The sequence below is a fragment of the Saccoglossus kowalevskii genome, chromosome 17 (genome assembly GCF_978046115.1).
Source record: "Saccoglossus kowalevskii chromosome 17, keSacKowa6.1, whole genome shotgun sequence".
NCBI classification, from domain to species: Eukaryota; Metazoa; Hemichordata; class Enteropneusta; family Harrimaniidae; genus Saccoglossus; species Saccoglossus kowalevskii.
In genome coordinates this window covers 12,859,663-12,881,945 of record NC_140657.1, presented here as the reverse complement: position 1 = coordinate 12,881,945, position 22,283 = coordinate 12,859,663, and the positions used below count along the sequence as shown (strand labels likewise).

The 22,283-nt window shown below is 32.9% G+C and overlaps 1 protein-coding gene across 1 annotated transcript in view; it reads left to right on the top strand.

The window, feature by feature from the left end:
* LOC100376545 (multiple epidermal growth factor-like domains protein 9) overlaps window positions 1–21,023 on the top strand; it is a 33,823-nt gene extending 12,800 nt beyond the window's left edge. The window contains exons 2-6 of the mRNA XM_006825243.3: window positions 11,121–11,316; window positions 11,873–12,012; window positions 12,681–12,830; window positions 13,564–13,857; window positions 14,697–21,023. Coding sequence (XP_006825306.3) covers window positions 11,121–11,316; window positions 11,873–12,012; window positions 12,681–12,830; window positions 13,564–13,857; window positions 14,697–14,995 — 1,079 coding nt within the window. The 3' untranslated portion in view covers window positions 14,996–21,023. The remainder of the gene's footprint in view (window positions 1–11,120; window positions 11,317–11,872; window positions 12,013–12,680; window positions 12,831–13,563; window positions 13,858–14,696) is intronic.
* The last annotated feature ends 1,260 nt before the right edge of the window (window positions 21,024–22,283 follow it).

Genomic DNA, 22,283 nt, shown 5'->3' with positions numbered 1-22,283 from the left:
TTGATGAAACTTGGTGCATAGATGCTCTGGGCCAATGCGCAGATTTGATTAGGTTTTGGTAAAAATCCATGCTCGTTAATTACCTAATTTGCATGATAATTAGCTAATTTTTAGCTGTTCTATGACTGTTCCACTGATATCTAAAGAACCACTCATTGGATTTTGATGAAACTTGGTACATAGATGCTCTGAACATATGCGCAGATTTGATTAATTTTTGGTAAAAATCTGTGCATATTAATTACCTAATTTGCATGATAATTAGCTATTTTTTAGTGGTTCCATGACTGTTCCACTGATATCTAAACAACCACTCATTGGATTTTGATGAAACTTGGTACATAGATGCTCTGAACTAATGCTAGGTTTTGATTAGTTTTTGGTAATAATCCGTGGATACTAATTACCTAATTTGCATAATGATTAGTCAATTTTCGGTTTTTCCACTGATATCTCAAGTACTAATCATCACATTTCAATGAAACTTGGTACATAGATGTAATACGACACTGCACAGACCTGATAGTTTTTATGGTAATATCAGTACATATTAATTACCTAATTTGCATAATTAATTAATTTTCAGCATTTGATATAAGTAGTTAGCATTACATTTCAATGAAACTTGGTACTTACATACTCAAGGACTATGCAGAGATTGATTGTTTTCGATAAATATTTGTGCATATTAATCACCTAATTTGCATAATTAGTTAATTTTCAGCTTTTCCACGGGTATCTCAAGTACTAATCATCGCATTTCAATGAAACTTGGTACATAGATCCTTTAGGACTATGCAGAGACCTGATTAGTTTTAGGGTAAATAATTGTGCATATTAATTACCTAATTTGCATAATTAATTTTCAGCTTTTCTACTGATATCTAAAGTACTAATCATCATATTTCAATGAATCTAGAATTATGCAGACCCAATTAGTTTCCGGTAAATATTTGTGCATATTAATCACCTAATTTGCATAATTAACCAACTTTCACACTGATATCTCAGGTACTATACATCACATATCAATGAATGTACATGGATGCTGTAGGACAATAGACAGACCTGAATAATTGTGGGTTAAAATCTGTACATATTAATTACCTAATTTGCATAATTAACCAATTTTAATCTTTCACACTGATATCTAAAGTACCGTAAAAACTCCAAAATTTCGACCGGTTTTAAATAATTTGTGTTAGAAATGTGACGTGTTTTTAGAGTCAAAATTAAGGTGCATTTTCGGACGGTCGAATTTTTCAGAATAGAAATCAGCAAAAAAAAATGGGGATGATAGACAGTGTGCTTCATTAGTTTTTAAAAAATGCAATGTCCGTCAATTGACGTAAACTTCCTCATGTTTCACGGTAAAAGCAAAGGTCGTGGCCGAGTTGTAACTCAAAATCTAAACAAAGTCATCAATCAGTGAGTATTATGACAAGCAAAACAAAACATCAAGACGCGGAGAAGAGGTCAGCACAAAACTAATAGGTCAAAAGACAAAGCTGTCTCGCACTACCTAGGAAAACTTGCGAATGTTCGAAGTACAGGTACCCATTGGACAAAAGATACATGGAAGTTTAGCAAACGATCTCCCCGACCCAGTGCAATGTATCCGGTTAGAATCAAAGCTCACGTGTCCCTTATTTGAGCACCGTACCGGTGATTTGAGGGACCAAATTCTGCCGTAAATTCGCCCTTGGATTAAAAAATATAATGGGATTTAAGAAAATAAAATGGGACTTTTAAGGTGTATTTTGGCGTCATTTTTCGGACATTTCAATCAATCCTGCCGGCTGAAATAGAGTCTAAGTTTTACCGTAGTCATTGACGTCTGTCTATTCAAGAGTACACATGTATGATTTTTATCGTGACTAGCGTGAGCGGGTAAGCTTCCTTTCGAGAATGAGCTGTTATCACTGTGAACAATGTTAAATTATTCTTCAGATGACCAGTTTATTTTTTAAAAACAACTAATTTTTTTATTTAAAAAAAATCATGCCGTTTTCGCATCATCCAGCTTTTTGATTGGTTAATTAGCGATTTGACCTATTTGACCTAAGAGAACATGGCGGATATCCTACAGCATCAAACGTTTATACGAGACCGGAATCATTCGCTTACGATGAAACTAAGTTGACTTTTATTTGTATTTCATAACCATTCAACAAATTTATTTTGTGTACATTATTATAATCACTACTGAGTACAGTAATAATCAACAATTCAGAAACGCAGCATGCCGAGATTTTTGTGTTCGTTTTTATTTGAAACTTCGTTTATTTAGAATATATTTTCGTTACCAATAAAATAAAAATCTCTCAGTCAATCAGAAACCCGGATTCATGCCTTTGAGGAAGGTCCCGTTTGAACGCTCACATCGGTTTTTTTTTCGTTTGGGGGAAAACTAAAACTGGTCGCAATTTTCGAATAAGAATGAGTCGGCAATTTTTAGTGGAGTCGAAAATTTGGAGGTAAATAAAACACCGAAACCCGGCAAATAAATAGGCGGTCAAATTTTTAGAGGGGTCGAAATTTTGGAGTTTTCACGGTGCTAATTATTCCATTTCAATGAAACTTAGTACAAAGATGCTCTAGGACAATGTACAAACCTAATTAGTTTGGGGTAAAAATCTGTTCATATTAATTCCCTAATAAGCATAATAATTCATAATTTTTTGGTTCTAATCACATTTCAATTAAACTTGGAGACATAGATTTTCTGTTACATTGCGCAGACCTCATTAGTTTTACACTCAAATCTGGTCATATTAATTTTCTGATTTGCATAATTAGTTTTCAGCTAAGTAATTTCGAATTATATTTAATGTGTCTCCAATACTCTCAGCACATGGGAGTTCTTTCTAAGCTTTCTTTGATTTTGGTTCAGCAACCAATAAATGAACTTGTTTGAATTATTGACAGTTATTCACTCGAAATAAACATGTACATGTATGTCCCAACTCACAAGTTTCTTAATTTTCAAATAAAATAAAATATCCTTGTGACCATGGATTATTAAATGTATTATATATACATGTAAAAATGTGGATACTAGTAATTAATTATGTGTTAATTGGTATTCTCTGACTACATGTGTATATAATATTTATTTATTTTTCAGTTGATTTTGTTTTGCTCTCCTGCCTACTTTAACAAATGTTAGTCCACTGAGACAAGTATTTAAATTATTATGTGTACAAGGGCATTCAGCAACCACTGCATGGTCAAACTGCTGATTATTCCAGCCACAGTCCCTCTATCTGATAGACTGATGTGTTCCGGCATGTTAAAATGGGCAAAATGCCATATGGTATCTATAACACAACAAATATCAAAATATTATATTACTATATATGTCTGTTTGATATGTAAATAATTTAAAAAATAGTATACAGTCGCGAGGTAAAAAGTCTCTCACTCCTTGGTTATTATCACCATTTTTTTTCGTCGCCGGAGGGATTCATGTTCCAAATTTTTTTGTTCCTGGGCGCTCACTTTACCAAATATTATACCTTAATTTTTGCTGTGTTAAAGTGTTTTTTAACTTAAAGTGGGAGGGTCGTCACCTGCGCACGCACTTGAATTGAGTCCCAAGCAACGATAACAATGCACGCTAAAAACGCAAAGGCTCATGGGTATACACTTGTTTGTAAACATTGACTAGCTACAGCCATCTGACGCATGCACAGGTGACGACTCCCCCTCTTTAAATGTCTGCATCCCATTCCCATTTGTGTTAACCTTTCCCCCCTTCAATTACCAAGATTTTTAATCTACTGAAAAACACATCAATTATCCACTGGTTTTTAATTTCACTATTTTCGTTGGTACTGTAAAATACTAATATTTTAGCTGGAATTAAATTTCGCTGAAAGGACTTTTTGGATGTTTTGTATGGAATTTATTTTAACTGATTTTTGACAAGTTGAATGCAAAATATAGGAAAAAGGTATATTCACTGGATTTTATTTCCACTGAATCATTTCTACAGTGAAAATTTATACACCAAGCGAAAATAAAGTATTTTACAGAAAGTAAAATTTGCTAAATGAAATCGACATGAACTTGTGAAATACCAGTTTAACCCATTTTCTCCCTTCGTGAACCTAAAACCAATTGCTCAAATCATCGCATTGTAATATTAATACCAGTTTTGTTGGCATAATCATGTATTCATACCGATATCTATTTATGGTCATGTAATTAGCATATGTATGATTATAGAAATCATACGATATTTAGATGATCAGCTGGTGCTGCCCAGCATGCTGACTTCCTGTTTCTAAAACTGTTTATGTATACGCATGCCAACTTTTTAATTGTGTTAGCTTTCAAAAAATTCATGATATTCATTCTTAATCTAAAACAAATTTCTGAAAAAATAGCTCTCATAAACAAATAAGCATTTTTTATAGTGATTGAAAATGTACATCTAAAGAGGTGATCGACCCATTAAAGAGGGAGAACCCCTAAAACTGCGTCATATATCTGCACACCCAAATTTGGTCATCAATTCTTAAAATCACTGAATCTCATTGAAATGTACAATATTTCCTGGTAACTGACACTTATACTGTCGTTAGAAATATTTTACTCTCTGAACGTCATCATATTACTGTAAAATCTGTATTAGAAGCCGCGACTTCTAGTAAAATACTGTAGAATACTTTATTTTCGCTTGGAATTTATTTTCGCTATTTTCGCTGGAGGGATGATTTCGTGAAAATAAAATCCAGCGAATATACTTTGTTTCCTATATTTCACATTAAACTCATCAAATATCAGTGAAAATAAATTCCATACAAAACGCCCAAAAAAGCCTTTTCAGCGAAAATTAATTACAGCGAAAATAAAGTATTCCACAGGAGTACAATGCAACAGAGGTTGTGGCTTCTATCAGAGCATCTAAACATATGAGAAATGGTGAATTTTGGGGTTTCAATTGTTCAAAAAAAATGGGTATGACTTCTATCAGTGATGCAGCTTCTAATACAGATTTTACGGTAGTCTATTATTGGGTCTGTGATGGAGCATGCTCTGAAAATAGCATGTATTGCATGTTATTTGCTTTATATTTTATAAATATAGATGTTGTTTTCAAACATATAATATGTACAATCTTCTACACTGTAAATTATACGTAATATTTTCTGATCGAAGATGGCCGACTTATATCAGTTTTTTTCACTGTTGCACCGACAGGAGCTCTATCATGTCATGGTATTACTTTTTGTTTTTTAAATCTATGTATAGCCAAAAATCATAAAAATTGTATTTTTATTTTTTATTTTTCTGCAATTCTGAGAAAAAGCTTGAATTAAATATTACCTGACTTGCTTTAACGGTGATTTAATGTCTTTCTCAAGTTTTTTTAGTACTTATACCTATTTATTATCACGATTATGTTCCCACTCAAACAAAGGGGGTGCATCTGGAGCTGTACATGTACATGTATCTCAGACACCTATAGATCAATTTTCTTCAAACCTTCTCATAACTTAACTTATTTTATACATGCATGCATGTGTGGTGATTTTGTGATTCACCAAAGATGGCCAACTGGTGGCCATTTGTGTTGTAAAAGTACACTGTCTAAAATCAGGTATTTTGACATCAGATTTGAGCATGCATCACTTTGATTTTTTTTAAACTTGATAGAAGTTTTGATAATTATTTTCAGTTGATTCAGGTCACTTTCAAAATTCAAGATGGCCATTTTGTTTTTGACATATTCTATTTCATATATATATCTACATGTGAATCATACTTGCCTTGAGCAATTCACTTCAATCTTTATACATAGACAGAACATTACAGAATAATTATATACATGTACAATGGAAATTATTTTGCATATTTGTGTAGATACCAAAATGTGAATTGAATTTTAATAAACCGTTAAAACACTGATAATTGTTTTGTATATCTTACACATGTATTACTCACATTATAACAAATAATAAAATGATATATGCTTATGGTCTTCAAAATTAAATACACAATGAGAACTGAATTGCAAAAATGACAGTTACTTAAGTGTCTCTGGAAGTTTATTACCGTAAGTACTGTTTATTAGTTTGTAGTTAGACAAGTACATGTATTCTATTGATGTCTCCATTAAAAAAATAATGTTCAAATACGAGAACATTTAATGAAAACCAAACACACTCCTCTGAACTAAGAACTTCCAGGACTTTAAAAAACAGTTCATTGGGAGTATAATATATAGTTGTTTGTTAAATTATGTAATTTACATCATTAGGTAAATTTATGTAAATATGTAATATGTAATATGTAAGGACGGTAATCAGTCTAAAAATAGACAGAGTACATTATCCATGTATATTCTCCAGAACCTTGGCTGTGTGCAGATTTCAGTTTGTAATCTCATGCATATTTTTTTGGCATAATTTGGCATAATTTATTATTTATGTGTAACCATGGTTACCTTTTATCACTTTTCACTGAATGGTGGTTTTTAATATTACTTGTACCTGTCTCTTCATCCAACAATCTGACAATACCGTGCCAGTCTGATAGCACCTGCAGTAAAATGAACATATTGCTATCATGACAATTGAAGTAAAATTGAGAAATTATGCCCAAAAAAAAAATGTTCTAAAAATCAAAGACATTGTCTTTGTAAAAATGTTGACAGGCCCTGGTGAACTGTGCATTGCATACAGTGCAAACAATACCATGCAAAGCAAAACCATGGAGCATAAGATGCACAATTCTAATTTACAAAAATGCAAATTAAAAACTAAAGTACTTGTATATGAATTTGTTTCCATGAAACAATGACGGCCATTTTGTATTCGTCGATGAGATAAATGTAAATGCATAGCTTTGAAGTGAATTGACAGAGGCCATGAAGGCAATTACATGTACCTTGATGCCTTACCTGACACTTTAGTACCCTTATATTTCACTACATGATTTCAATAAAACGAAGGCCAATTCCACTTTTTTTGCCTAAAACGTTGGCGCCCTTACATGTGCAACTGTCCAAAGTTCAAGTTCAGAAAATGCATTCAAAAAGTTTGTTCATACTAAAAATATAATTCCTGTTTTAACAATGTGTTATCTATGACTATTAATATATTAAAATGATGCAATGCAGTACACATGTACATATACTCTTGTAAAGGATATATTTCATGCATACACACAACAGTCTAGTTCAAGTTTTACAGTGATGTATATTTCTCATACATGTAGGAATACTGTAAATGTAAAAATTTCTTGTGAGGAACACAATCTTGAATGCAATTTGAAATAATAGCATTAGTGGATTACTGTGTTCTATTACATATAGTAGTGCATATGCTTACTTAACTGATAGACTAGTGTCTCAGGAGTCAAAATAAGTCATGTTTTATATTCTCAGTTGATATGCTCTTTTATTGGAAGTGCACAGCTACAAATGTAATAGACAAAATATGGTTGATATTCAGCAACACTGACTTAGAATAAGCAGGTTACATGTACATTTAATTCCTTTGTGCTTTTTGCGTATTTCCATGAATACATCTCTGTACTTGCAGAACAAATATAACAAATAGTATTATGTAACGTAATTAATTATTTACATAACCATGGATACCTGGATTTGTTAACTCGTGCAAAGTTCATATTCATCATGCCTTCATTGTGCAATTTAAAATGCACCCAATATACTGGTATAGGGACGAACAGGGCACAAACAAATGTACATTCTGTAATGACCCTCAAGAGGTCACACTCCCTGGTAATTTCTGGACGTTGTAATCTCTATCAATAAGAATTTGAATTTTATTTACCAAACAAAAAAGTCCAATCAGCTTTGACAGTAATTCCAAAACAATAAAACTTGGCAACAATTAATTTACCGGTATATACAGCTGTATTTAAAAATTACATGTATATGAGCATGCAGCTGTGATATTCATGATGTCACTATTATTAGCTGTGGTAATAATATTCTGTGGTATTTGATCCACACCATGCATATAATTTGACCATTGTTATTTGTTGACCCCAGTGTTATTCTTTGATCCAGTACATTCTATAACAAATATTCCATTCCTAAATTTACTGAGTACTTGTTTAGTTTTAGAAATAATTTGAGTCGATAATTCGGATATTAAAAATTTTTCAAAAATAACCCTTGCATCAAATATTAGCGTATTTCACAACAATAGCTATTTCACATACCGGAGTATGTGCACTGTCCTCTCCGCTGTTCTCACAGATTTCACCTGCTACTTTTCACACTCATCCTCTTTCTAGTGTTTATTTTTACGATTTTCATACAGATACAGTTGTAAATACAGTATGATAAAAAGGTCATTCTTGGGTAATACCAAAGATAACATATGGTATTGCTTGAAGCTATATTGTTATTCTTTTTTGTGCTACATACTCGAAAAATATTTTCAGTATAAGAAGCATTATCTCTGGTACTAGCTTTCAGTAATCTGTATACTAATTATTGCTAAAAACAATACCTCCAAATGAATACCAGAATGGGGTCATGCATGAATTTAAGCTAGGCTCAAATTAAAAAACATTTTTGCTAACTACCATGATTATGTTTTACATTGCATGCATTTAGACCACTACTTAGACAGAGACGCCAAGCCACAGACACTGATTTATGATCAACATGTCCACGGAAAACTCAATTTCCTGAATTGTGACTGACTTTTGATAAATATCCTATAGTACAAATTAAAATGAAGAAAAAAAAAGCCTTGTCAAAATCACCTGAAAGGAAATAAAAAAAAAGTAACTTAAAAAATTGAATTCAAGTTAATACTAATATTAAATTCATGATTGTTAATAATATCCCTCCTTTGTTGCAAATCTTGAACAATAGTTGCGTTCATGCACAACTCCTTAGCACGGGCTAAGAGGTCAAATTCCTTAGCCCGTGCTAAGAAAATGTGCGTGAACGCTTAGCACGGGCTAAGGAATGCTAAGTACGGGTTAAATCTGATCCAAATTTAAGACGCGGTCTAGACCTTAGCACGGGCTAACGAAGTATGCGCGAACGCTTAGCCCAGGGCTAAGCGCCCTCTGCGGCGACCTTTGGGTGTGAAAATTGTCCCATGTTCGTATAACGACACTATTCCACCAGTCATTACTCCGCGCTCGCTTCCACACTAATCGGGTCACTGTAGTAGTAGAGCGTACAGCAGCTCCAATCGTAGACAAAATAAATTTGGTTTGCTGTCTACGACATGCATTAATAAAACTCTGTATTCTGTTACACCCGTTGTATACTGTTTATGTGCATCCAAATAAGTGGTCCGTCTTCTCTTGCGTTCCTGTGCACGTCGCTTCAAAATTAGAACGAAACATGCCAGCAGCAGAAATAGAACCTCGCGCGTGTCATCCATTTTTCGTTCGTAAATAGCGGCTTACCAAAGGTCACCGACTAATGGCACCCCTTAGCCCGTGCTAATGACTGGCCTTTCCTGTGCGTGGACGCAATTGGGTCTAGCCGAAATGCAAATATGCTAGATAAGCCTAAATCAGCTTAAATCTTAGCCCGTACTTCGTGTAACGTGAACACAACTAATATTAGGATTAATATCAACATTAAATGCATACATAACTTTTTTGTCCCATAATACCGATCTGGATCTGATGACCACTGGTTACCATATCAACCAATGCAAACATTAATCATAGGCCTTTAAAAAACAATGTTAAAGTTGAATATTCACTGTGTTTAGTTTTAGCTTACATGTATTTGATGCTTACTTTATACAATAGGAAAATGCTCTCCCATAATGCATTGCGTATATGTGCAGGGACATGCTCAGTAGTGCAAAATTTGAAGTTATCTCCCATACTGCATTGCATATATGTGCAGTGACATGCTCAGTAGTGCAAAATTTGAAGTTATCTCCCATAATGCATTGCGTATATGTGCAGTGACATGCTCAGTAGTGCAAAATTTGAAGTTATCTCCCATAATGCATTGCGTATATGTGCAGTGACATGCTCAGTAGTACAAAATTTGAAGTTATCTCCCATAATGCACTGCGTATACATGTATGTGCAGTGACATGCTCAGTAGTGCAAAATTTGAAGTTATCTCCCACAATGCATTGCATATATGTGCAGTGACATGCTCAGTAGTGCAAAATTTGAATTTAACACAAACTGCAGTAACTGTATTTATATTGATTGGTGATATTGATTTGCTTGGTACATGTCCTATATATTACCAGTGGTTTGTCATTGCATTCTGTATTTATTTTGATGGAGATATAATTCCATCACTGCAGTTAAAGTTTCAGCGATTCCGCTATGTCAGGTTTCACAATTATATACTTAATATATCCAGAGTTATGGGGAAACCAGAATTGTAATTGCATATTACAGCGTATGACTTGGTGGGAGTGTGTAGAAATCCTCAGCTGTCGCTCGGTTGGTGTGTATATATCTGATAGCGTCGCTTATGTGTGGGCTTCGAATATGAAGACGACGTTCAGCGCCATCAATGCGGTGAAACCCCATTGACGGTGCTGAATGTTACGTTGCATGGAACTTAAACTTCAATTGACCTCACTGTGATGATGCATGCATTGTGGAATATGGAAAAGGGCCCAAAGCATGTGCACAATATGCTAATAACCTTTAACAAGCTTATGACGTACACATATCTCATGAATATTATTTGAAAGTGAAATTATTAATAGAAATTATTATGAAACTCTGGAATCACGTATATTCGGTCTTTACCCTCACTCTATCTATTGTGTTTATTTGAAGACTATAAACGCTTTCTATCTTACTAAACTGGTCACCAAATTTAACAACTGCTTCTGCAGTTTACTCTCAAATCTAAATGAGCTACGGCAAGCCTTAATAGGTCTCGATTGTATACAGCGCCACCAGTGGCTCTTCCCGTCTTCATGCATCCAGCATTAATCAGTGCAATCATAATAAAATAAAAATGTGTGTGACCTACAAAAATGTAGCTATGACAAAACAGCAAAACAGGGGCAATTTTCCAGGCTGCAAACTAGCCTGAGATGTACATGTACCTGACAAAACTAACCTGACACTAATGTACAAAATGTAGTACTAACTAACTCTTCTGTTTTCTTTCTCGTTAGATGATTGCCCTGGTTGTCAACTTCCTGGATCTGATAATAAATGTGACAGTGAAACTCATCTTTGTATCTGCCTCCCTGGTTACCAGGGTGACAACTGCACCATATGCAAAGAGGACTACTTTCGGTATAATGAGTCTTTACCGTGTGAGCCATGTCAATGTAACAGCACTGGTGTGGTAAACAATACATGCGACAGGTGAGTGTTGGCATACTGGGGTTTATTTATTACCTTGTCTGACGAATTTGGCCAACCAAAGAAATGCATGAGAAAATAGAGTAGATTGGATGTAAATTTAGATTCTATTGTCGAAATTCTGTTGCACGTACTCCACTGTTAATGTTGATTGTGATAGGGTGTATTAATTAAAACATAGAACTGACATTACGTATATTGCTGAACATTGCTCTGTAAGTGAAAACAATCAAATAATAGAATAGAAATATGTACAGATGATAAAGATGTTTCAATTCCAACTGCATTACTTCATTTTTGTTTAAGGGTGATTTGTTTACAGCTTGAATAAACCTTTGCAAAATTATTTCCATGTCACAACCATTAAATTTGTCACTATTCTACTTTTTTGTTGCTTATTTATTTGTCTGAATTAAACAATGTCATTAATATTCATGAAGGGATAATGACATTATCTTTGCTCGATTTCACCAGGCATGTGAGTTCCATGTGACGTATATACGCAAGATCGATAACGAGTGCTGATACGTTTACACTGTATGATCATTTTCTGTTCTAGATATGGAAGATGCAACTGTGCTGATGGTGTCACTGGTGATAAATGTACGTCATGTGAGGATGGTTATTATAACTTAACAACAGACGGTTGTTCACTTTGCCAATGTAATGGACATGCTACATTGTGTGATAAACTCACGGGTAAGATTTCGGCTTTAGTGTCTTGATAAAAAAAAAGTTTGAAAGGTAGTAAATGGTTTCAAATCACAGTTTAGTTCTGAAAAAACGTTTCAAATTTTAGCAGAATTGTATTATTCTGATACTGAAGTCTGCCAGTCATAAGCTCAGGGACTGCAATAATGTAAAATAGAGGAAAGTAAGGGATGGCATATACCCAAGGACCACCTTAGAAAAGATGAAGATTTATTTTGTTTAAATATAATATAATCTAGAAATGAGTTACATCATCCACAACACTTTCATACTGACGAAACAAAATGTTCACAAAAAATTCACACATTTTGTTACAGTACTATATAAATTTACAGTGTAATAATTATTAGAATGTGTGGAAAAACAGTCAAACCCTAGTTCACTGGTATCTTTGCTACAAAATGTTTCTGATCATACAAAAACCGTTGATGCAAGGAAATGTCCATCATGTTTTTGCATGATTTGACCTGAAACAATGACCTCTGAACCGCCAGGTCAAGTCTGTTATTAACCAATCAGAATGCTGTGGCTCCATGTTTTTTATACTTGTGTAAACCAAGACCTAGCTTGGTTTTTAATTGTAGAAATGAAATACCAAACTTTGTTTTGAACGTGTCCTCGAATTACATAAAACCTTTTCTGTTATTCCCTTTCAGGGATATGTCATGACTGTGCAAATAACACTTCTGGTGACGACTGCAGTCAATGTCAACCCTTTTACTACAGAGATTATAACAAGACATCAGAAGATAGTTGCGAGAAGTGTCCATGTTCGGAGCATTCATCTACACAGACTTGTCACTATGGTATGTTACAATCATTTTAACTTTTATTGTTTTGTTAAACTTACTTGTTAAAGGGCAGTAGTCGTTGCTCCACACATTTCTAATAAACATTGAGTTCTGATCAACTCATAATTTGCATATTGTAGAATCCTTGGATGTATTCCAATCATCTCAGGAACTACCCTGGTAAACCTTAAAATTTGTTATCATGTATGCATTGATCTGTGCAACAATCAAAGTCGCCATCCCAATTTTTTTTTCTTAATTGAACAATTTTCAATATTTCCAAGTTTAGACAGGTTTACTTATTCAGTTGACAATACAGGTTTTACTGTGTTCATTCTAGACAGGTTTTACTGTGTTTATTCTACACAGGTTTCACTGTGTTCATTCTAGACAGGTTTCACTGTGTTCATTCTAGACAGGTTTTACTGTGTTCATTCTACACAGGTTTTACTGTTCATTCTAGACAGGTTTTACTGTGTTCATTCTAGACAGGTTTTACTGTGTTCATTCTAGACAGGTTTTACTGTGTTCATTCTAGACAGGTTTCACTGTGTTCATTCTACACAGGTTTTACTGTGTTCATTCTAGACAGGTTTTACTGTGTTCATTCTAGACAGGTTTTACTGTGTTTATTCTAGACAGGTTTCACTGTGTTCATTCTACACAGGTTTCACTATGTTCAGTCTAGACAGGTTGCACTGTGTTCAGTCTAGACAGGTTTCACTGTGAACTTTTCAATCTTTTTCAGATGAACATTTCAACAATAACACCGGTGATGTGGTATGTGACTCATGTAAACTAAACTACACTGGACAATTTTGTAATGAGTGTGATGACAATTTCTATATGTCAAACACAACGCTAAAAGTCTGTACCGCTTGTGACTGCAATGACAATGTGATTCTGAACCAAACTGGTAATTGTGATTCCCTGACTGGTAAATGTCTGAAATGCGTTTTCAACACTACTGGTGATCATTGTGAGGAGTGTCTACCAGGTTACCATGGTGATCCAATTTATCATAAAAACTGCACAGGTCCAGGTATGTTCACAAATGTTTGCTCATAACCTTGATTTTCTCTGAAATACTGTAAAATACTTTATTTTAGCAAATCCAGGAACTTAAAACCCAGTAAATATACTCAAGGTATAAAAATAGTGAAAATAAATGCCCTTACATTATCAGAAAATGAGTTACCCCCAAACCAATATTTAATTTGCATAAGTGAGTAATACTGTAAAAGGATTAATTACTGGGTTTTAATTTTGCTTATTTCGCTGACTGGAAAATGCGCTAAATTAAAACCCAATGAATACGGTATGTAAAATTTAGCATAGAACACATTATCTAAATGATAAAATCATGAATTTAAAACCCACTGAATATGCCTGAAATGGTAAATCAGCGAAATTTAAACCCAGTGAAAATTAGTCATTTTACAGTAGGCAGCAAATTTACGTCAGATAGCTAAAGTAGGAGTAACTACTAAAGTTGGAGTAACTACCATAATGAAACAATAAAATAAGTTACAAACTTGTTCACTACTGTTAACCGCTTTAGAAATTCATGTGCCTAAATTTCGCACCTTCTAAATAAAATAAACATAATCAGCTAGTCAAAAAGTTTTTTCCATGACACTGTGTGAGAAATACTCGTAGGAATAGAAACAACACTTTTTTAAAAGGCTTTATTGTTTAGCATCGGCTGTTTGACTTGTTATTGTTTACTGTCTAAACAAATCCCTTACTAACATCACAACATTTATACATCTTTACTATAATTATAGTTTTATGCAAATTCAAATTTCATGAATATTCATGAGCTCTCACTGTCTAATTAAGTACATTACAATTGCAACAATGTTTTTGTTTGTTTTGCAGATTATAAACCAGATAAACCGACGACCGCCAACAGTACTATAAACGTCATCACCATAATTGTCGTGATTGCCCTTGTCGTAATATGTATGATTGCTGGAAGTGTTTTCTACATGTATCGTCGTAAACATTATCGTAAAACGCCTCTGCCCTTCTGGACGATAGAGCTTCGTAAAGATGATAGCATGTCGTTTAACGATTACCACAACTTGGATTCATCATTGATTGACGATGTTATGGTAGCTCCTAGGGGACAACTTCGAATGGGTGACACAAGTAATTACGATACTATTAATACATAGGCTTGATGTCAGGGTGGGGTGGGGTGGGGAGGGGTGCTGTAAATGTAAATGCTTTTCATGTATGCGTATTTTATATACTGTAAAATACTTTTAGTAATGCTGGAATTTCTTTCCTTAAAAAGATAATTTTGGCTGTTTTGTGTGTATTTTTTTCTCTCTATGGTTTGTTTATTTACTGTTTGTTGATGTAAGATATATACACAAAAAAAACGAGTGAAAATGAATGGTTTTTCACAGTAAATAGTTGTCGAACTTTTCCTACAGAAAATAGAAATATTGAAGGTACAGGTGGGTGAGTCCAGATATAGGATTTGTATTTTTGTGTCGATGGACAGTGCAATATAGAGGTGTGTTTTACATTTGCCGAATGTTAACTTGTAAAAAAAAAAATTGAAATATTTTTGGACCTAAACCTGTTTTATATTTAAGAATGTACTATCTCCATTTTGATTGTACTTTGATTTTTGTAACATTTGTAGATAGCGATCTCTATCTTCTGTACTGCTGAATGTGATAAAAGTGACAATATAGTATGCTTTTTAGTTTTGTTAAATGAACTAACAAAATATTTTGAAAAATATAGCTGTATTCGATGTATGATGTATGTTGGAATATAAAAGGTTTATATAATATGTGGATTGATGTGAGGTAATATGCACATTGATTAAATCTGCATCTGGTGTACATTCCTGTTGATTAAATCAAGGTCTATATTTATATGGATTATTACTAGGGTTGTATATGTGTGGATCAAAATTGGGTTTACCCTGCGGATTAAATTTATGGATTAAAACAGGATGTGATTTAAATCCAGGTCTAGATTAAAACAACTTCTTCATCTATTGACTATATACAGATAATTTAAAAGCAGACCATATCTGCATGGTCACTGTACAGATTTAATTCAGACCTGACTGTGTGGATTTAATTCAGACCTGTTTGTGTGGATTAAATTCAGACCTGACTGTGTGGATTTAATTCAGACCTGTTTGTGTGGATTAAATTCAGCCCTGTTTGTGTGGATTTAATTCAGACCTGACTGTGTGGATTTAATTCAAACCTGTTTGTGTGGATTAAATTCAGCCCTGTTTGTGTGGATTTAATTCAGACCTGACTGTGTGGATTTAATTCAAACCTGTTTGTGTGGATTAAATTCAGCCCTGTTTGTGTGGATTAAATTCAGACCTGTTTGTGTGGATTAAATTCAGCCCTGTTTGTGTGGATTAAATTCAGACCTGTTTGTGTGGATTAAATTCAGACCTGACTGTGTGGATTTAATTCAGACCTGTTTGTGTGGATTAAATTCAGCCCTGTTTGTGTGGATTTAATTCAGACCTGACTGTGGATTTAATTCAGACCTGTTTGTGTGGATTAAATTCAGCCCTGTTTGTGTGGATTTAATTCAGACCTGACTGTGTGGATTTAATTCAAACCTGTTTGTGTGGATTAAATTCAGCCCTGTTTGTGTGGATTAAATTCAGACCTGTTTGTGTGGATTAAATTCAGCCCTGTTTGTGTGGATTAAATTCAGACCTGTTTGTGTGGATTAAATTCAGACCTGACTGTGTGGATTTAATTCAGACCTGTTTGTGTGGATTAAATTCAGCCCTGTTTGTGTGGATTAAATTCAGACCTGTTTGTGTGGATTAAATTCAGACCTGTCTTAGTATGGATTAAATCAGACATGTCTATGCATAGATTAAATTCAGACCTATCTGTGTGGATTAATTTGAGACCTGTCTTAGTATCAATTAACTTCAGATCTGTCTTAGTATGGATTAAATCAGACCTGACTGTAGATTGAATTCAGACCTGTCTATGAATGAATAAATTCATTTAGCCTGTATTCATTTTGAATATACTACATTTATATGAAGTAAACAATGTAATATAACCCATGCAACTACTGCATACAAATATCAAAACATGGTCTGTCTGTCTGTCTGTCTGTGAATACCCCTTTCTCTCATCTCTTGAAACTAAATTTTTGTAAATATAAATAAATTATGTTTGTTAAAAAGTGATTATAATAATATAAAATATTTTCAATGATTATGTGTTTTTTCCTGATTTGGAAGATAGTTGAAAACAGAACAAATAGTTAAATCTAACGTGTGATTATTAATTAATATCTTGATTGAATCATCATTTTATTATCATCACTGATGTAAATGAAAAAAATGCTTATTCGTTTCTCACAAGGTACATACCTGCTTTATTCTAGTGTCTGAAAAAGGTCTTTTATTGGAAAAGTTTTCTGCTAAAGAATATATTTGCTTGAAAATTAAAACTGTCAAAACAGCTGTGGACAATCACAAGGTTGACTGTATAGCCTCCTTGTGTGCAGCGCCCTCAATATGAATCACTATAAATATTTTCAGCTGGGGAAACAGTGCCCTCTAGGTTAGGTTGAGTGGTATAATTTCACAAATCCTTGGAGCTTTTCATATTTTTGTAAAAATTGGTTTTCATTTTTCTTGTTGGTTAAAAATGTGCATTTTCTTACCTTAAATATGTAGTTATTATTTGTTTTTGTTTTCTTTTTGAATGAACCTTTTAAATAGAAAACAAACTTTGATAGTTTATTTGAATGTGTTCAGAACAAATTCTGGAACAAAAATTTAAATAAATGTGTCACTTGACTTTTTTTTTAAACTTGTATTGCAGCTTAATTATTTTTTACATATTTTTCTGTGGAAATTCCCTCACAATGATGTGAGTAGTTTGTCATGTGAGAAACCACATCAATTAGTCTAGGAGTTTGTGTGATTATTTTGTAGATTGAATATAGTATAACAGATAGTCTTTGTTTCATACTTGAAGACAAAACTAAAATCCAGTGTTGTACAAACAGGGAAAGTACACCTTTCTTATATGTGGCGCCCTCTAAGATAGATTGTTGACTTTGAAGGGAAGAAAGTAAATGTGGATCATAATGATTTTGTTTGGTTGTGGAGTCATATTGAACTTTAATAGTAAGTCACTTGTAACATCAATATTGGCGGCTACAAATCAAAGAAATAATGGTGCTGAGAACTGTCTTCTTTTCTACGTCTTAGGAATGTTTCATCACTAGAGGATAAAACTGTTAAAAAAGTGAATATATTTCCCGCCTATGTAATATGGACCTTTAACTCAAACAATATTAATAGAAATATTGTATTTTTTTAGAACTTTAATTGTTGTCGTTTGAATTAATGAAAACACTAATGGGAAAATTTAAAAGGAAATTAATTAATTATTCATTCAACTATAAATTGGAACGATGCAATTTACATTTATTTTAATTTTAAAATTTACATTTATATTAAATATAATGATTAGTATTAGTGTTAACGTAAGAAGTTTTGCTTTCAAGAGGCTGTCGTTAACAAATATTAATACCCGCCTGCATTTTGGTGTTCACACACAGGTGTGAATGTTTGTGTTATTTGTATATATTTCGCTTTTATGTCAAAAGTTAGCTACACTTTTATAAAACATATAAATTTAAAAAAAAAATTTAGCAATTTTACCTCAATGGTATTAGGTATTGCTTTCCTTGTATAAAAAAACAATATACATTATTTGTGGGGCCAAGAATATGTCATCATTTTGTTGATTTCAGAGGGGACTATAACATGATTTATGCAGTCAATATGGTAATTATTCAAATAAGACACAAATATTTTATATGTCAGTGTAACTGTGCTAATGTCAAATTACGTAATGATTTGATTTGTTCTGGATCAGAGTATTTAAAAGCAATTGTTTTTTAATTTGACCTCCAAACATTTTCTTGTCACCGCTATCATTCCTTGATAACCCAAACATATGTCAACCAAACATATTGCTTCATTTTAATTACAATATTTTGTTTTTTAAATCTATAATCAAGAAAAAATGTGTTTATATGATTTTGAACGGTAATATGATTTGCTATTAACTTTCATTGAATGGTATTATGATTTTATTTCAATTTTGTGTGATCATGACCAGAATACATTCATCGAATTGTGATATGATTTGATTTCATCTTTCTATGATCATGACCAGAATACATTCATCGAATTGTGATATGATTTGATTTCATCTTTCTATGATCATGACCAGAATACATTCATCAAATTGTAATATTATTTGGTTTCATCTTTCTATGATCATGACCAGAATACATTCATTGAATTGTAATATGATTTGATTTCATCTTTCTATGATCATGAAAAGAATATATTCATTGAATGGTAATATGTTTTGGTTTCAATTATCTATGATCATGACCAGAATACATTGATTGAATGATAATATGAGTTGATTTCAACTTTCATTGAATGGTATAATGATTTGATTTCAATTTTCTTTGATCATGACCAGAATACATTCATTGAATTATAATGAATTGATTTATTTTCAAATGTGTAATAATAACAATAAGGCATGTTGAATGCATACATCATGTTATAATCCAGTACATACTAATATGTAATTTAGTTTATTTTGGGTTGCAGTGAAATTATTATTCAATTTATACCTTATTCTGGTTACCATGCTAATGAACATTAAATATATTTAAATAATTTTTGCATTTTTTGATAGTGAACTTGAATATTCCATAGTGAATGTTAAGACGAAGGTTTTTTTTATGCTTATCATATGCAGATACTGCCAAGCTTGTATGCAAATTATATTTAAATATTGTAACAATGTATTTAATCTTACACATTATATTTAATAACCTTTTTTGTTTACTAAAACATTTCATTTTCATTGTTTTCACAATTCTACAGGTGCTTTCATTGTTTTGATAAAGTGCCTTATTTATTTTTAGCATATCTGTGTTTTTATTTATTTGTGTATTACCATAGTAACCAGTCTTCAATATTACCATATGTGGCATATTTTCAAGTATTATCTGTGACTTTTCTACTCTCGGTGTTGTTATTCCACATCAAAACAATTACAAAATCACATATTAAGTACAGCCTGACTGAAAATATTCGTGTGAAAATTTTCAAATTCAAATTATTCGTTCTCAGAGTTGAATAAATCTGACTTCAGTTTAACTTCTTCTTATATGGTAATTAGCACATGCATGACCATATTTGGTAATATGGTAATTAGTACATGCATGTCCATATTTAGAAATATGGTAATAAATACATGCATCTCCATATTTGGTAATATGGTAATAAATACATGCATGTCCATATTTGGTAATATGGTAATTAGTACATGCATGTCCATATTTAGTAATATGGTAATTAGTGCAATCATATTTGGTGATAATGAGGACTGGCTCTGATGCTTTAACTCATGACTTGTACTATTCAAGATTTTTTTATGTTTTGTATTTTATTTGCTTTTTACACTTTTTTTTAATATTTTATGGTTGGTGTTTTATTTATAAATATTTTTTCAACATTAATTATCATTTAGTTTATATTAAGCCAGGTACTTTTTAATTGTGTTTTGACCATTCAACAAGGGTAGATTAGAAAATGTGTATACAATGCATTTCAGAAAGCAGTGAACACTTTTATTATAAAATATTTCTAAACATTTTCCTATATTTCAAATTGTGATTGAAAACAACTTGAGTAATCACAATGCAATAGAAGATGAATACCACCAATATTATTACATCAGTCTGTGTGTATATATCCAAATATATATTATGTGAATGATGTAATGCAATCTACGCTCTGTGAAAATCAGACTTGATTGAGGGAATGTGAGAGATTCATGAACAACAGGCATCAGCAAACTGATTCTTTACAGCAAACTGCTTGGAAAAATAGTTTTATCAATTTCAATTGAAATTGCATGGTATCACATTGTGTGGAGACAATTTCCTGATACTGAGGTTTCAAAATATATTTGGAATGCATTTAGCGTATTTTTTGTGTAACTATGACGAGAAATATTATCAATTAATAAGAAGGCAATGCATGGATAACTAATATGGCCTTTGATTTCAATTTGTACTTTAGTTTTACTCATAATCAGTTATGCAATCGGTAGAACAAAAGAGAAAACTTATTTACATAAACTGTGTCTGTGTATTTTGTTGATAAACATCCAGAATTGTGTCTTGTATGTAACACATATAGCATGATTAATCACATAATTGGCATCAATAATTAGAATGGATTAAATATGCATCGGTTTTCACCAAATTGTATTGTTTTCTCTGTCCATATTATTGATTATCTATCGTTCGTTGACGTCAACTTCACATTTTCGACTTCTTCTTTAAAAACAGCAAGTTTGCTTGCACCAATAATTCATTTATTCACTCTCTTGGTCATTGAGTAGCACATATGATTCATTTATTCACCTTCTAGCCCTAGAGTAACACAAATGATTCATTTATTCACTTTCCTGGTCCTGAAGTAACACAAATGATTCATTCATGCACTCTCCTGGTCCCGGAGTAGCACAAATGATTCATTTATTCACTCTCCTGGTCCCAGAGTAGCGCAAATGATTCATTTATTCACTCTCCTGGTCCCAGAGTAGCACAAGTGGTGCCCTACACTCCTGAGTAGTACAAGTCTCTTTCCGATATCAGAGTATTACAAACAATTCATTTATTCGTTCTTCTAATCCAAAAATCGTACAAGCAATGAGTAATAATAAAGTGATGCCTTTATTCATTCTCTTAGCGCTATATTAGTCTAAGAAATGCATATAATAATTCCCCAGGACCCAGAGTAGTATAAGAGGTGCCTTTATTCAATCTCCCAACCCAGGAGTAGTACAAGTGATTCCTTTAAATCTCCCAATCCGGGGTAGTAATTGTAGTGCATTATTCACTTCCCTGATCTAAAAGTAGTACTTGCTATGTAATTCTCTCTTCTGCTCCTAGAGTTGTACAAGTAATGCCCTTCACTCTCCCGATTCTAGAGTAGCCCAAGGGAGACCTGAATTAACTTTTCTGATTCTTGAGTATTTTTTTAATTTATTTTTTGAGTTGTTTCTCTCTCTACTCATCATTACTTTTCGCATGGTAAACTTGAATCGAGTATGTATTGAACTAGTCGCTTCTGTTCATTAATTAATGATTCTTAGTTTGAGCACGATGGACGTGCTGTTAGTTGTCAATGCCATAGCATTCTCGCACGTCGCTCTTCACCGCCAAATTCTCGGTCCCCGGCATTTCAGAATAGTTTGTACATGCCCTTTTAAGGCATAACAATAATCATCTTTTAGTGATGACTGATTAATGACAAGTCTATTTGAGAACTCAATATTTTGATTTCCTAACGTAACGTCTATAACACAGTGTTAAACAGTGTGCATGCATAAC